Source organism: Chelonia mydas, chromosome 1, assembly GCF_015237465.2.
Source record: "Chelonia mydas isolate rCheMyd1 chromosome 1, rCheMyd1.pri.v2, whole genome shotgun sequence".
NCBI lineage: Eukaryota > Metazoa > Chordata > Testudines > Cheloniidae > Chelonia > Chelonia mydas.
In genome coordinates this window covers 318,533,473-318,548,286 of record NC_057849.1, presented here as the reverse complement: position 1 = coordinate 318,548,286, position 14,814 = coordinate 318,533,473, and the positions used below count along the sequence as shown (strand labels likewise).

General features: G+C 41.2%; 1 protein-coding gene across 1 annotated transcript in view; it reads left to right on the top strand.

Moving 5' to 3' along the window:
- The window catches only part of LOC102934244 (maltase-glucoamylase, intestinal-like), a 91,305-nt gene that overhangs the window by 26,816 nt on the left and 49,675 nt on the right, over positions 1 to 14,814 (top strand). The window contains exons 6-7 of the mRNA XM_007056426.2: positions 11,026 to 11,151; positions 11,613 to 11,744. Coding sequence (XP_007056488.2) covers positions 11,026 to 11,151; positions 11,613 to 11,744 — 258 coding nt within the window. The remainder of the gene's footprint in view (positions 1 to 11,025; positions 11,152 to 11,612; positions 11,745 to 14,814) is intronic.

The following is a 14,814-nucleotide window of genomic DNA, read 5'->3' as shown; positions in this document are numbered from 1 at the left end:
CTGATGAGGAAAATGCAGATGCAGCCAAGTGGTGGAGCTTTGGTAAGGACAGGGCCCCTAGTGAAAGCAGTGAGCCCTTGGAGTTTGATCATAACGTGTGTAGGCAGAGGGTTAACATGGTGCAGTTCCAAAATATCTGAATCTAATCTGTTTGAAATGAACTTTGGGGGCAGTGAAGAGAATGGAAAGGGAGTGCCTGATTGAAAAGCAAATCCTTCTCCCATCCCTAATGAGCTGTTTCTTTTCCTGCACACTATTTTGCAAGGAATTTAGTTGGTTGGTTGGTTTACAGGAAATAGCATGCCAGTGGCACAATAGCAGCTGAGTTACAGTAATTACTGAAGGTATTACACACGTGTCACAGCTTGTATAACAACAAAAATTCTCCACTCTATTACGGCCTCTTCCTTCTGATTGTTAAATTCTACTGAGAGAACTGGTGTTTAAGGTAAGTCATAGGATGGTTCCATCATGGTTACATATGCTTTAAAATAACCACTCTGTACTTCTCTGCAAAATCCCACTATAGAATAGGTTCAGCTCTTAGTTCACTGAACAGTTATCTAACACACACCATTCCTGTCAGGACAAACAGTTAATTTTCAACCAGACTGTATAGCAAAGGAAAGCAATAAACTAAAGTGCTCAAACTGATCAGATGAACCAATTAGTGATTATACAACCAGACACAATATTCATGTTATTACTGCCTGATAAATTTACAACTAATTAGGCTAAAAGTATGTTGCATAACAATATAACATGAGCCCCATAGGAAAACATACCAGAAAATTATTATTTAGCAAATGAAACACAATATTGAAATCAAACAGCCATCAGGTGAGTGAGGACCACAAATTTGTTGTAATTATCTGAGGTCAAGCAACTAGTGGCTAGATGACAAGCGTTAGAAGAGCACATTTAGATAGCTCCCACTTTTGCTTCAGCAGAATAAATTGCTGGTCAATATCTCAGTTTAAATCGACAGCTAGTGTGCGTAAAACTTGATTGTACATACTACTTGTCACAGATGTATCACTGATGATGCCCTCAGTTGATCTTACAGGTCCTTCAGCAAGGCGATGGTGGCTGAAAAGTATTCAGGTGATAAACGTTCTTATTTCTGTAGTGGATGATTTTCCAGTTTTATCACATGACATTTTTGAAGTCCATGATGTCTAAGGCCATTAGGGTCTTTAGAGTCTTCTGAGTGCTTGGAATCTGCTTCATTCCCTGGGATATGCAGCATGTCTTTTCTTTTTATAAATAATCTCTCTCTGGTCCTCTTTAAATTCACTGCATGGACTTTGAACTCAGTGTTATCAACTGACTAGCTCAGAGTGTGCAGCATTCACTTTGCCACCTTGCCCAAAGAGGGGGTGTCTGATGAGCTGGATTCAATTTTTGACAGATTTGTGGATTGTGGAAGCTGGTGAAACTTCCATGTAATTTAGCCACTCTGTGACTAACCAAGGCCATTAACTGCTGTTTCTAAGTCAAGAACATTTATCCCACTCAGATTTTTATAGTTACCTCCTACAGATCTTTACTAAAAAAAGAAATTCAGGCAACTATCAGGTATCAAGAGTAATTTTATATGGCTAATTAGAGTTTGAGCGTTTTAGAGCAATCTTCTGTGGTACATCCATGTAATTACAACAGTGCAACAGCCCTTTGGGGGTAGCCCTTTGAGCAGTGGTCTCCAAACTTTTTTGATCGCTCACCCCTATCAGTAAAAATTTTTTGAGCATGCACCCCTAATATATGTATATTTATTTCTGTATAAATTATATACATGTATTACTGTACAAATATATTGTGTAAATTATAAAACATACACAAAAAATAGCATTTAAAAACGATGAGATAAAGATGAAAAACAATATTTTTAAAATAATTTTTTATTTTATTTACTGACAGTACAAAAAACTTTTTTGCTCTCACTAACAAAATTTATTATTAATAATAATATTTTTAGTGAGAGCAATGTAATTGAAAATGCTTTATTATTTTTGAAAATCTTGGTTTAACACTTTGTGATACAGCGAGCGCTCAGGGTGGGGTGCAGAGTCTGGGAGGGAGTTAGGGTGTGGGAGGGCGCTCAGAGTGGGGTGCGGGGTCTGGGAGGGAGTTAGGATGCCTGAGGGTGCTCCGGGTGGGTGTTCAGGGTCTGGGAGGGAGTTAGGGTGCCGGAGGGCGCTCAGGGTGGGGGTGCAGGAAGAAGCTCAGGGCTGGGGCAGGCAGGAGGTGCAGAGCATGTACCTGGGACAGCTCCTGTTTGGTGCAGGGGGTGTGCAGGGGGCTCTGTGCAGTGCAGCACCACCCCCATGGCCACGATTCTGGGAGCCGCGATTCTGGGAGCTGCCCCCCACATGGCAGGCAGGGCCACCCAGAACGCAGGGGCTTTAGGGGCTTCAGGGCCCTGGGCTAAGGGGGCCCCGGGGCCCTGGCCTGCAGCTCTAAAGCCCCTTTTGGAATGAGGCCCTGCGAGCACGGGCCGGAGGACTCAGGAGGAGTAGGGGCAGCCGCGCAGCTAGCGGCCTAAGAGAAGCGGCTCTTTCCGCTTCTCTTCTCTCCGGCTGCTGGCTGCGCCGCTGCCCCTGCTCCTCCACAGGCCGTAGGACTCAGGGCTGTGCCTTCCCCCCCCCCCCCGCGGTGCCCCCCAATCCATCATCTTGCGCCCCACCCCTTTGGAGACCACTGCCTTTGAGGATGCTGAAAATGAGAGAAGTTAGAGGAAGAGCTCAGAAAACAACGCTAATCTCTACATTTTAAAAGAACTGCACAAGGCCTGAGCCACACAACTGCCACTAGAATTGAAGGGAGTTACCCAACTAAAGTTCATTCTCAGGGAGGAGACTGTTGTTTTCCTTTTTTAAAAGTGTAGCAGCGAGAAACTAAAGGAGAGACAGTGAGCACCACAGAAGAACGTAAGGGCGGGGGTGTTTATGAGACAGAAAGCAGGCAGAAAATTCCATGCCTGATTTGTGCCTGTGCATCTGGCAGGCCACCCAGTGACTCCCATTACGATCCTTATGTAAGCTCTTAGCATGCTTAGCTCTTTTGAGTTCATCCATTTTCTCTCTGTGCATCAGTTTCCTGAGTTGTAAAATGGGACACTGTTTATTTAAAAGTTTATAAATGTTTATTAAGTAATTTAATTCTCAGGCTGAGGTGCTAGGGAGACTAGAGAGGCTATCAAAATAAAGAACTCAATAATAGTGGGGGATTTCAATTATCCCCATATTGACTGGGTACACGTCCCCTCAGGATGAAATGCAGAGACAAAATTTCTCAATACTTTAAATGACTGCTTCTTGGAGCAGCTGGTACAGGAACCCACAAGGGAAGAGGCAACTCTCGATCTAGTCCTGAGTGGAGCGCAGGATCTGGTCCAAGAGGTAACTATAACAGGACCACTTGGAAATAGTGACCATAATATAATAACATTTAACATTCCTGTGGTGGGAAGAACACCTCAACAGCCCAACACTGTGGCATTTAATTTCAGAAAGGGGAACTATGCAAAAATGAGGAGGTTAGTTAAACAGAAATTAAAAGGTACAATGATTAGCGTGAAATCCCTGCAAGCTGCATGTTCACTTTTCCAAGACACCATAATAGAGGCCCAACTTAAATGTATACCCCAAATTAAAAAAGCACAGTAAAAGAACTAAAAAAGAGCCACTGTGGCTTAACAACCATGTAAAAGAAGCAGTGAGAGATAAAAAGGCATTTTTTAAAAAGTGGAAGTCCAATCCTAGTGAGGTAAATAAAAAGGAGCATAAACACTGGCAAATTAAGTGTAAAAATGTAATAAGAAAAGCGAAAAAGGAGTTTGAAGAAGAGCTAGCCAAAAACTAAAAAGGTAATAACAAAATGTTTTTTAAGTACATCAGAAGCAGGACGCCTGCTAAACCACCAGTGGGGCCCCGGACGATCGAGATACAAAAGAAGCACTTAAAGACTATAAAGTCATTATGGAGAAACTAAATGAATTCTTTGCTTCAGTCTTCATGGCTGAGGATGTTAGGGAGATTCCCAAACCTGAGCCGTCCTTTGTAGGTGACAAATCTGAGGAATTGTCACAGATTGAAGTGTCACTAGAGGAGGTTTTGGAATTAATTGAGAAACTTAACAGTAACAAGTCATCAGGACCAGATGGCATTCACCCAAGAGTTCTGAAAGAACTCAGATGTAAAATTGTGGAACTATTAACTATGGTTTGTAATCTGTCCTTTAAATCAGCTTCTCTACCCAATGACTGGAAGATAGCTAATGTATCGCCAATATTTAAAAAGGGCTCCAGAGGTGATCCCGGCAATTACAGACCAGTAAGTCTAACATCAGTTCCGGGCAAATTAGTTGAAACAATAGTAAAAAATAAAATTGTTAGACACATAGAAGAACATAAATTGTTGCGCAAAAGTCAACATGGTTTCTGTAAAGGGAAATCATGTTTTACTAATCTATTAGAGTTCTTTGAGGGGGTCAACAAACATGTGGACAAGGGGGATCCAGTGGACATAATGTACTTAGATTTCCAGAAAGCCTTTGACAAGGTCTCTCACCAAAGGCTCCTACATAAATTAAGTTGTCATGGGATAAGAGGGAAGATCCTTTCATGGACTGAGAGCTGGTTAAAAGACCGGGAACAAAGGGTAGGAATAAATGGTAAATTTTCAGAATGGAGAGGGGTAACTAGTGGTGTGCCCCAGGGGTCAGTCCTAGGACCAATCCTATTCATAAATGACCTGGAGAAAGGGGTAAATAGTGAGGTGGCAAAGTTTGCAGATGACACTGAGCTGCTCAAGATAGTTAAGACCAAAGCAGACTGTGAAGTACTTCAAAAAGATCTCACAAAACTAAGTGATTGGGCAACAAAATGGCTAATGAAATTTAATCTGGATAAATGTAAAGTAATGCACACTGGAAAAAATAACCCCAACTATACATACAATATGATGCGGGCTAATTTAGCTACAATTAATCAGGAAAGAGATCTTGGAGTCATAGTGGATAGTTCTCTGAAGATGTCCACACAGTGTGCAGTGGCACTCAAAAAAGCAAACAGGATGTTAGGAATCATTAAAAAAGGGATAGAGAATAAGACGGAGAATATCTTATTGCCATTTATATAAATCCATGGTACACCCACATCTTGAATAGTGTGATCTCCTCATCTCAAAAAAGATATACTGTCATTAGAAAAGGTTCAGAGAACGGCAACTAAAATGATTAGGGGGTTGGAATGGGTCCCATATGAGGAAAGATTAAAGAGGCTAGGACGTTTCAGCTTGGAAAAGAGGAGATTAAGGGGGGATATGATAGAGGTTTATAAAATCATGAGTGGTGTGGAGAAAGTGAATAAGGAAAAGTTATTTACTTGTTCCCATAACATAAGAACTAGGGCCCACCAAATGAAATGAATGGGCAGCAGGTTTAAAACAAATAAAAGGAATTTCTTCTTCACACAGCGCTTAGTCAACCTGTGGAACTCCTTGCCTGAGGAGGTTGTGAAGGCTAGGACTATAACAGGGTTTAAAAGAGAACTGGATAAATTCATGGAGGTTAAGTCCATTAATGGCTATTAGCCAGGGTGGGTAAGGAATGGGGTCCCTCGCTTCTGTTTGTCAGAGGGTGTAGATGGATGGCAGGAGAGAGATCACTTGATCATTACCTGTTAGGTTCACTCCCTTTGGGGCACCTGGCATTGACCACTGTCGGGTCACTGGGCTGGATGGATCTTTGGTCTGACCCAGTATGGCCATTCTTATGTTCTTATGACATACATACTCCCAAGGAACCTCTTTGTTTCAACAGAGGCTATTTTCTGTATTCACCTGAATCTCCTTCTGAGGTACATCTAGCAGTAGTGAAATCGCTACATTAATGCTAGTTTTTGTCAAACTTGGAAAATTCACAGTGATGCTACTGTAACATCCATAGGAATCGTTGTTCCTCCCTGCTCTTAACTATTATGGACTGTGTTTAGGAGGAACTGTAATAGAGACAATAAGAACCCACTTTTCCACTTTCCCAGTGTGGCAGCCTTCCATTCGATTTCCCCTCTAACTACCCTATATCTTTACAGCTTCTAAATTTCTGATATTTTCTTTCCTTTGTTTCCCTCCTCATGCATCATTTCCCCTTTCTGTTTCTAGGAGAGTCACTGTTTTTATGTGAAGCAATTTATGTTCCTCTGTATGCAAGATAAATTTTATTTAAGTTTTGTGTATCCTAAATATATATCAAAACTATCACAAAATCCAGGACTGCAAAATTACATCTCTGCTTCTGTACTAGGTGTAATATGTCAGTTGCTTTATCAGGATGCTGCAGGGGGATCCATTAGAGTCCACAGCACAATTAGAAGAAATTTGTTTTTCCAGTTGCCCTATTTTTATCCCTCCTTTTAGAATGTTCTGTTGATTTGAATTAAGCTCATCTCATGTTCCAGCCTGGCCAACCTGGGGAACTAATTGTTTTAAAAGTGAACCTTGCTTGCAAGGTGGGTTTTTTTCAAAATCATTCAGCTCTAATTCCAAATTCCCCCAGGGATGCTGTGGCAACATACAGCCTTGTCTTAGAGTAAACCTGACGTTTACAGGCTAAAGAGAATAGTTACCTAACTGAGAACAACTGAAACTAAACAAACAAGCAAGGGCAGGTAGGTGTCACACAGCCTAGCAAGGACTGGGGCCAAAGAGACAGTGCAATTTGCTTTGGGCCAGAATCTGGCCATTCTGAAATGAGTGCCCAGGGGAAGGAGGAGTGTAAGAAATCATCCCTCCCACCTTGTGCGTTGTTCAGTTGGTAGCCAGAATCCTGATTCTCAGTGCTAAAGGTGGCCCTTTTGCCTGGCTGGCCACATGCTCCACAATTAAAAGCCATAGCAGTTACCTGTCCTCCATGTGCTCCCTCGTGAGCTCACAGGCATTTTGTCAGCCTCGGTTTTCTGCAGGCAGAGAGTACCTCAGGAACTGACCCTCTAAAACAACCTCTCTATTCAGCTGTGGCTTATACATACTGCTTCATTCTGGCTCTCTGTATTTAATTGACTCTAGACTATGGTATGTATATTCGGGCAACTTCAGTTTCAAGCATTGCTTTCTCATGTCATTCTCTCAGTTGAGAAGATCACTTATGAAGAAATGTTTAATCTTTATGCATAGCAATAACGTATTGTTTCTTGACTTTAGCAAAGCTTTTGACACAGTCTCCCACAGTATTCTTGTCAGCAAGTTAAAGAAGTATGGGCTGGATGAATGCACTATAAGGTGGGTAGAAAGTTGGCTAGATTGTCGGACTCAACGGGTAGTGATCAATGGCTCCATGTCTAGTTGGCAGCCGGTGTCAAGTGGAGTGCCCCAGGGGTCGGTCCTGGGGCCGGTTTTGTTCAATATCTTCATAAATGATCTGGAGGATGGTGTGGATTGCACTCTCAGCAAATTTGCAGATGATTCTAAACTGGGAGGAGTGGTAGATACGCTGGAGGGCAGGGATAGGATACAGAGGGACCTAGACAAATTGGAGGATTGGGCCAAAAGAAACCTGATGAGGTTCAATAAGGATAAGTGCAGGGTCCTGCACTTAGGACGGAAGAACCCAATGCACAGCTACAGACTAGGGACCGAATGGCTAGGCAGCAGTTCTGCGGAAAAGGACCTAGGGGTTACAGTGGACAAGAAGCTGGATATGAGTCAGCAGTGTGCCCTTGTTGCCAAGAAGGCCAATGGCATTTTGGGATGTATAAGTAGGGGCATAGCGAGCAGATCGAGGGACGTGATCGTTCCCCTCTATTTGACATTGGTGAGGCCTCATCTGGAGTACTGTGTCCAGTTTTGGGCCCCACACTACAAGAAGGACGTGGATAAATTGGAGAGAGTCCAGCGAAGGGCAACAAAAATGATTAGGGGTCTGGAACACATGACTTATGAGGAGAGGCTGAGGGAACTGGGGTTGTTTAGTCTGTGGAAGAGAAGAATGAGGGGGGATTTGATAGCTGCTTTCAACTACCTGAGAGGTGGTTCCAGAGAGGATGGTTCTAGACTATTCTCAGTGGTAGAAGAGGACAGGACAAGGAGTAATGGTCTCAAGTTGCAGTGGGGGAGGTTTAGGTTGGATATTAGGAAAAACTTTTTCACTAGGAGGGTGGTGAAACACTGGAATGCGTTACCTAGGGAGGTGGTAGAATGTCCTTCCTTGGAAGTTTTTAAGGTCAGGCTTGACAAAGCCCTGGCTGGGATGATTTGATTGGGGATTGGTCCTGCTTTGAGCAGGGGGTTGGACTAGATGACCTCCTGAGGTCCCTTCCAACCCTGATATTCTATGATTCTATGATTAACAGTGGTGAGGTTCCACTACCTAAGGAGCATATGCAGTCTCTCAATGTATTCCATGTTGGTATTTTCTGTCACCAATGCTCAAGTGTTGTTCCTTCTCACTTCTCCTGCTGTGCATAATTACAGAACCATGAAGATCTGAGGGCCACAGGGAAGGAGTACTGGCTACATCCATACTAGAGCATCAAAGGCTGTAGTTAACTGATAGTCATAAAGACCCAGTACATCTTCTATTTTCATGGAGCAGAATTACCTTTCCAGCAAGGATGATTTGGAATTTGACTGGGATAACGAAAGTGTATGGAGGTTAATCTCATGGAGCCAAATCCTGTAAAAGTGGAGTAAAGATTTTCGGATTTGGCCTACAGAAAAGAACAGTGTATATGCCCCAAACCTTTGGCTTCTTTCTGGAACCCAAACACCATCATTGCTATGCATTAGTTTTAAACAGCAAGAGCGACTTATATACAGACACAGAAATTAACACATCATCCCATGTTGCTTGAGAATTTTTGTATTCAGTTTCCTCAATCATTTTTTAAACTGGCTTATAATTTATTCTAATATATATGGAAAAAATCAAATAACTGAAAAGTCATTGGCTGGCAATTCAACATTGTGACTCAACCCTGTAAACAGTCAATTGTTGGTAACTGAATTTCAAAGGAGAGTCTGATCCAGGTGATGTGTACAAATGATGAAAATTTCAGAGAGCTCAGAATAAACGCCAACCTTTTGATGAGCTAGTTTAGCGGGATGTGGTAGGAGAAACAATCTAATTCTGGTTCACATGGTCACATTGCTATAGTAATTAAACATTTGCCTTTTACTCACCAACAGGTTTGATAATTGGCAATGAATGTGCAAAACCCAGGGATTGTATTGAACCACTACGTAACAATACACATCAGGCTTCTCTATGCTACTGCTTAAATAGATTAATTTTCGTCACTCAGGGGTGTGAAAAAGCCATTTCCCTGAGTGACATAAGTTAGACCAACTTAAAGCAGTGTCCACACTGCGCTATCTCGGCAGGCGTCACTCTCCTGCTGACATAACTTGCGCCTCTTGCTGAGGAGGAGTAATTCTGCTGATGGGAGAGCGCTCTCCTGTCGGCATAGTGCATCTGCACCAGACGCGCTACATTGGCACAGCTGCATCGATACAGCTGCACTGATGTAACATGGTAATGAAGACAAGTCCTTAGACTATTAGTCTTACAATTATTTCTTTCTCAAAGGTCCCATTCAGGACAGGGGTTCATTATGCTAGGTAGTCTTCAAACATATAGGTAAAGACAGTCCCTGATAAGAAGAGCTTTCAGTGTCACTCAAAACAAGGCACAATGTGTGCAACCTACATTAGAAGGGAAACATTAGTGGTAATGACAATATTCGTTTACATAGGCTGGCTTTGTGTATGACTTCATTTAAATTAAAAAAATATATATAAAAATTTCAGATGTGAAGGTGTCTTCAACCTACCTCCCCAAACTCTGCCCACAGTACTGGAGTAGCTAGATGTTTCTGCCAAAATGCTTGGTAGTGACATTGTTTGTCATTATTCTGCAAACTAAGCTTATCGTCAAATGAGACCAAATGCTGATCCCCCCCTGAAAAAAGCCTAAGTAAATGGGCTATGTGAAGAGAACGTAACGGGCTGTGACACTGCCACTCATGCCTGTCTTGGTGCAGAGCAGCCGCACGTCCACTCCGCTGCGAACACTAGAGCTTGAAGGCCTTTAGTGGCAGCTGGGAGAGATTAGATTTGTCTGTCCAGGTGGTGGCTGCTCTCCGGACACATCTCCCTGGCTCTGCTCCTCCACACTGGATCTGCCATGCCGCGACATTCCTCCTTGCAGAGACCCTCTGCTGCTACCTGCTCCCCTAGCTCCCTACCATGGTTGTAGAACAGTAGTTCTGTGGTGTTTAGAGCTCTGTGTTTCTGTGTGGGGAGGTCAGCAGGGCTCTACAGGAGAGCTGCTTGAAAAAAGGTAAGTATATATTTTTTAAAAGTAGAAAGAAACTAACCGGTTTTTTTTTTTGTTCATATTGTTCTGTGAAATTGTTGGGGTTTTTTTAATAGGAAAAAATTTAGTTTCAGTGACATCCCCCCATTTTCTAATCTATTTCCACTGAAAAAAGTAAAAAATAGGTGAGTGATTTTATTTCCCATTGAAACAGAACATTCTCCACCCTCCCAACTGAAATTTTTATTGAATAATGAAAAATTATGATCAAAACAATTTTTGTTGAGGGCATTTTTGTTGAGGTTGAAAACAATTTGAATGGACCCCCTCTAGTCTCCAGTGGGTAAGGGGCTGCACAGAGGCTCAAATAGGATTGGAGAATTAGTGAGTACCATCCCCCATACAAAAATGCCCTGGTGCACCAGCGGAGCAGATGTATATAATCTGCCACAATATTTGTTGCTGTATCATTCTTGGAAAAATGAAGGGAAATAATTTAATTGCAGAATTTTACAGCAAGTATTTTCTCATAGCACACTTTGCTAGTTGAGTAAAATAGCACAACAAAGACTGTAAGCCATTCCTTTCCCCCTGTTTTAATGAGTGTGTGGAAGCTATACCGATAAACATGTGTTCTTCTTAGAATTACGTTATATTTCTGTCTCCAGAGTTTTCTGTTCGTCTATTAGAATGTATTAATTCCTGGTTTAGGCCATTGGACGCCCACATTTTCCTTCCTATTGGTCTCTGGGATTTCAGCTGTCCCGTTTTGGGTATGACAGCCTTGATGTGGTAAAGAAAACAGTTAATCGCATGCGGCAGTATGGTATTCCATATGTAAGTATGACTTTTTCAAAGTGCAGTTTAATTATTTAATTACCTTCTCAAAATGAAATGAGTAAAAAAATAATAATAGAAGGGAACAATTGCCCTGTGAATTGTACAGTATGAGAGCATTAATAATTCTGTGTAATAATTTGGCAAATAGTATCCCAGGAGTTCACAAATTTAAATGATTTTTTAAAATCCAGTTCTGCTCTCAATTACATAATGGTCAATCTGGAGTATCTGTGATGAACTCAATGGAGTTATACATTGGATTTACTGTGGAGGAAGTGAGAGCAGAATTTAGCTGCCTTATTCTTAAAGTTAATCAGAAATTTCCTTTTGATATATCCAATAGTTTAAATTACATTTGATGGCAGATTAATTACTTTTTGAGGATTCTTAAATAAAGTAGCATAAATTCTGATTTAGTTAACAACATACTAAAATAATTTCATGTTCAAAACTGTCAGGATGTCCAGTATGGTGATATCGACTACATGGATCGTCGTTTGGACTTCACCTATGATAAAGAAAACTATGCAGGTCTGCCAGAATACATTCAACAGCTGAAAAAAGATGGAATGCACTATGTCATTATTCTGGTAAAACTAACAACATCACTAATTTTCTCTCAATTTATGCTACGTATTTACGTAGTACCAGTCACTGAAATATCTAGGCACCAAAGTATCTATGCTGTTGAAATGGGTACTCCATCTTTTTCTCTTGCAATATCATTCATCTGACTAGTAAATCAAAAGAAATTCTTTACACACTTCTCATTATAATGCTGTATTGCTTTTATCAGGTACTTCTGTACCAATACTCTTTGTATGCCACAACACTTATTTTTCTCTCACACTTTCCCAAGAAGTTTCTATGAAAATTATGGACTCGAATTGAGAGGGAACTGGTTGAAGGCATTTCCCTTTCTGAAAATAAACTAATTTTCTTAATATGCACAAAACTATTCACAAACTTTTTTAGGAAACTAGAAACCATTCTTCATTTTCCCAGTAGCTTTTTGTTAATATTCATATAAGAAAGTTTGTATGAAAATTTGTGAAAAACAAATTTTGAGCCTGTAGTCAAAAAGCATGTAATAATGACCAAACTGATTTCGTTTTGTGCAGAAATGGAAGTAGAATTTATTTCTAATAAAAATTATTTATTTGCAGTAGATCAGCACACACTCACTTGTAGTGAAATTACTAACTTTTTGGGACAATAATTATAGGGAATGTGATGGTAGGTGATAGAAAATTGAAGGCCAGTAAACTATTTTTTTAAAAGTCCTTGATAGATATATGAAAAATTACTCTACAGATCTTAACAGCAATGCAGCACTATACTGACGGTGTTACCCCAAGCTATAACCCTGTCACTGACATTGACCTCACATTTCTCAGTTACAGCCAACCGAAGTCCCTGACCAGAGCTCTGCCAAACCGCTGTATAAACCAGACAAGAATCTGGCCACCCACTTTGTGACTGGGACTATGCACACATGCTGTACACAATACCGTTGTGTGAACTAGATAAAAATTCATTTTAAATGTTATCCTCATCTACAAATCTTACAATAATCTTATTTTTTTTCAGTATTGATGTTTTGGGAAAAGTGTGAAAGGAAACATTTTGAAATATATCTTCTTAATCCTGTTGGCCATCCTCTTCAAAACCTCCACAAACTGCTCCCACCAATTTATAGATTCACTCATTCTAAGGCCAGAAGGGACCAAAGGGATCATGTAGTCTGACTTTCTGTACAATACAGGCCATGGAACTTCTTCCAGATAATTGCTAGAGCATATATTTTGGAAAAATATCCAGTTTGGATTTTAAAAAAATGTTAATGATGGAGAATCCACCACGACATTTGGCCGATTATTCCAAAGATTAATTAGGCTCACCGTTAAAAATGTACACCTTATTTCCAGTCTGAAATTGTCTTGCTTCAGCTTCAAGCTAGGATCATGTGATACCTTTTTCTGCTTGAGCCCATTATTGAATATTTGTTCCCCAGTTAGATACTTGTAAACTGTAATCAAGTCACTCCTTAACCTTCTGTTTGTTAAGATAAATAGATTGAACTCCTTGAATTTGCCACTACAACGCAGGTTTTCTAATCCTTTAATCATTCTCATGGCTCTTCTCTGAACCCTCTCCATTTTTGATGTAGAGTGCAACTCCCCCTCCCCTTTTCCCCCAACTGATCCTTCCTAAATAGATTATAACAATTGATTTTAACATCCCAGTAGTGCAAATCATCCTACCATGTTTCAGGTTTCTCAGTTGTGTGCTGAGTGCTCATATCTTCTCTCTTTTTACCCTGTCCTTTTGCTATTAGTTTAACTGCCTCCAGCCTGTCCCCAAAGATATTGGTTCCCCTTCTACTGAGGTGGAGGCCTCCTCTCCCCACAGTACGTGGACCAATGTTCCACAAAACCAAAACCCTCTATCCTACACCATTTACCTAGCCAGTGAGTCACTTCCAGAATCTTCTGCCTTCTGTTTCCTTTTGCTCATCAGACAGGTAGTATCTAAGAGAAGATTGCTTGAATATTCTTCTTCTTCAGCATACTTCCAAGTTCCCTGAAGCCATCTATTATCTGCAAGATATCTCCTGACAGTGTCATTACTGCTGATATGAACCATCCCCAATGAATCCTTACATGTAGACTCCAGAAGCCTACCCAATCTCAGAGTGACTTGTGTCATGGCTCCAGCAATGCAGCACACTGTCCTGTTGTCTGTCTATCCCTTGAAGAATGTTCTTTCAATTCTTCTTAGTATTGAATCTCCAGTGAGGATGTCTGTCTGTCTTCCTTGGCTGGTTGGAGAACGATTTGTGGATAAGCTTGATTTTTCCTCACAGATTGGGCCAGCTGCCATCCATACATCTCTCCATTCCCTCAGACCTGCTGGATCTTAAGAAGTATCTTCCATAGTTTTCATGTTAAAGACCTGGTGTTGATTTTAAACTTCTAGCTATATAGAATTCCTCCTGCTTCTCTTCTCTCTGGTGGCCACAGTCTGTCTAGCCTCATCTGTCTCCAACCATGATCTCTTGCCTCTGGTGGTTATGAAATGCCAGTCCTCTCTGACTTCCCTTCTCAATGATTCCAGGCTCCATTCTTCCTTGACTCTGCAATATGGGTGTTTCCCAGATCTGGTTGTCTAGGAAATCCCCAGTTTCTCTGATTCTTAGTACCATGTCAACTTGCCCCTCCAATACAAGAATCTTTTCCTCCAGCACAGCCACCAACTTGCACTTCGTATACAGGAAATCCCTTTGGTCCTCAGGCAGGAAAGAATAGGGCACATCTGTTGCTGGTCACCACCACTGTTCCATTGCTGTCCATCTTGATATCACACATAGTGCTGAACCTGGAAGGAAAGCTTCTCACACTCCCTCCCAAATTCCCCTGTTAGCTGCTATTACCAGCTCCTGGAGAGAATCAAAGGCTCAGTGACTTGGTCATACCTGCCCCCTCTTTATTATACAGTAGAACCTCAGAGTTATGAACACCTCGGGAATGGAGGTTGTTCGTAACTCTGAACAAAATGTTATGATTGTTCTTTCAAAAGTTTACAACTGAACATTGACTTAATACAGCTTTGAAACTACTATGCAGAAGAAAAATGCTACTTTCCCTTAATTTTTTAGTA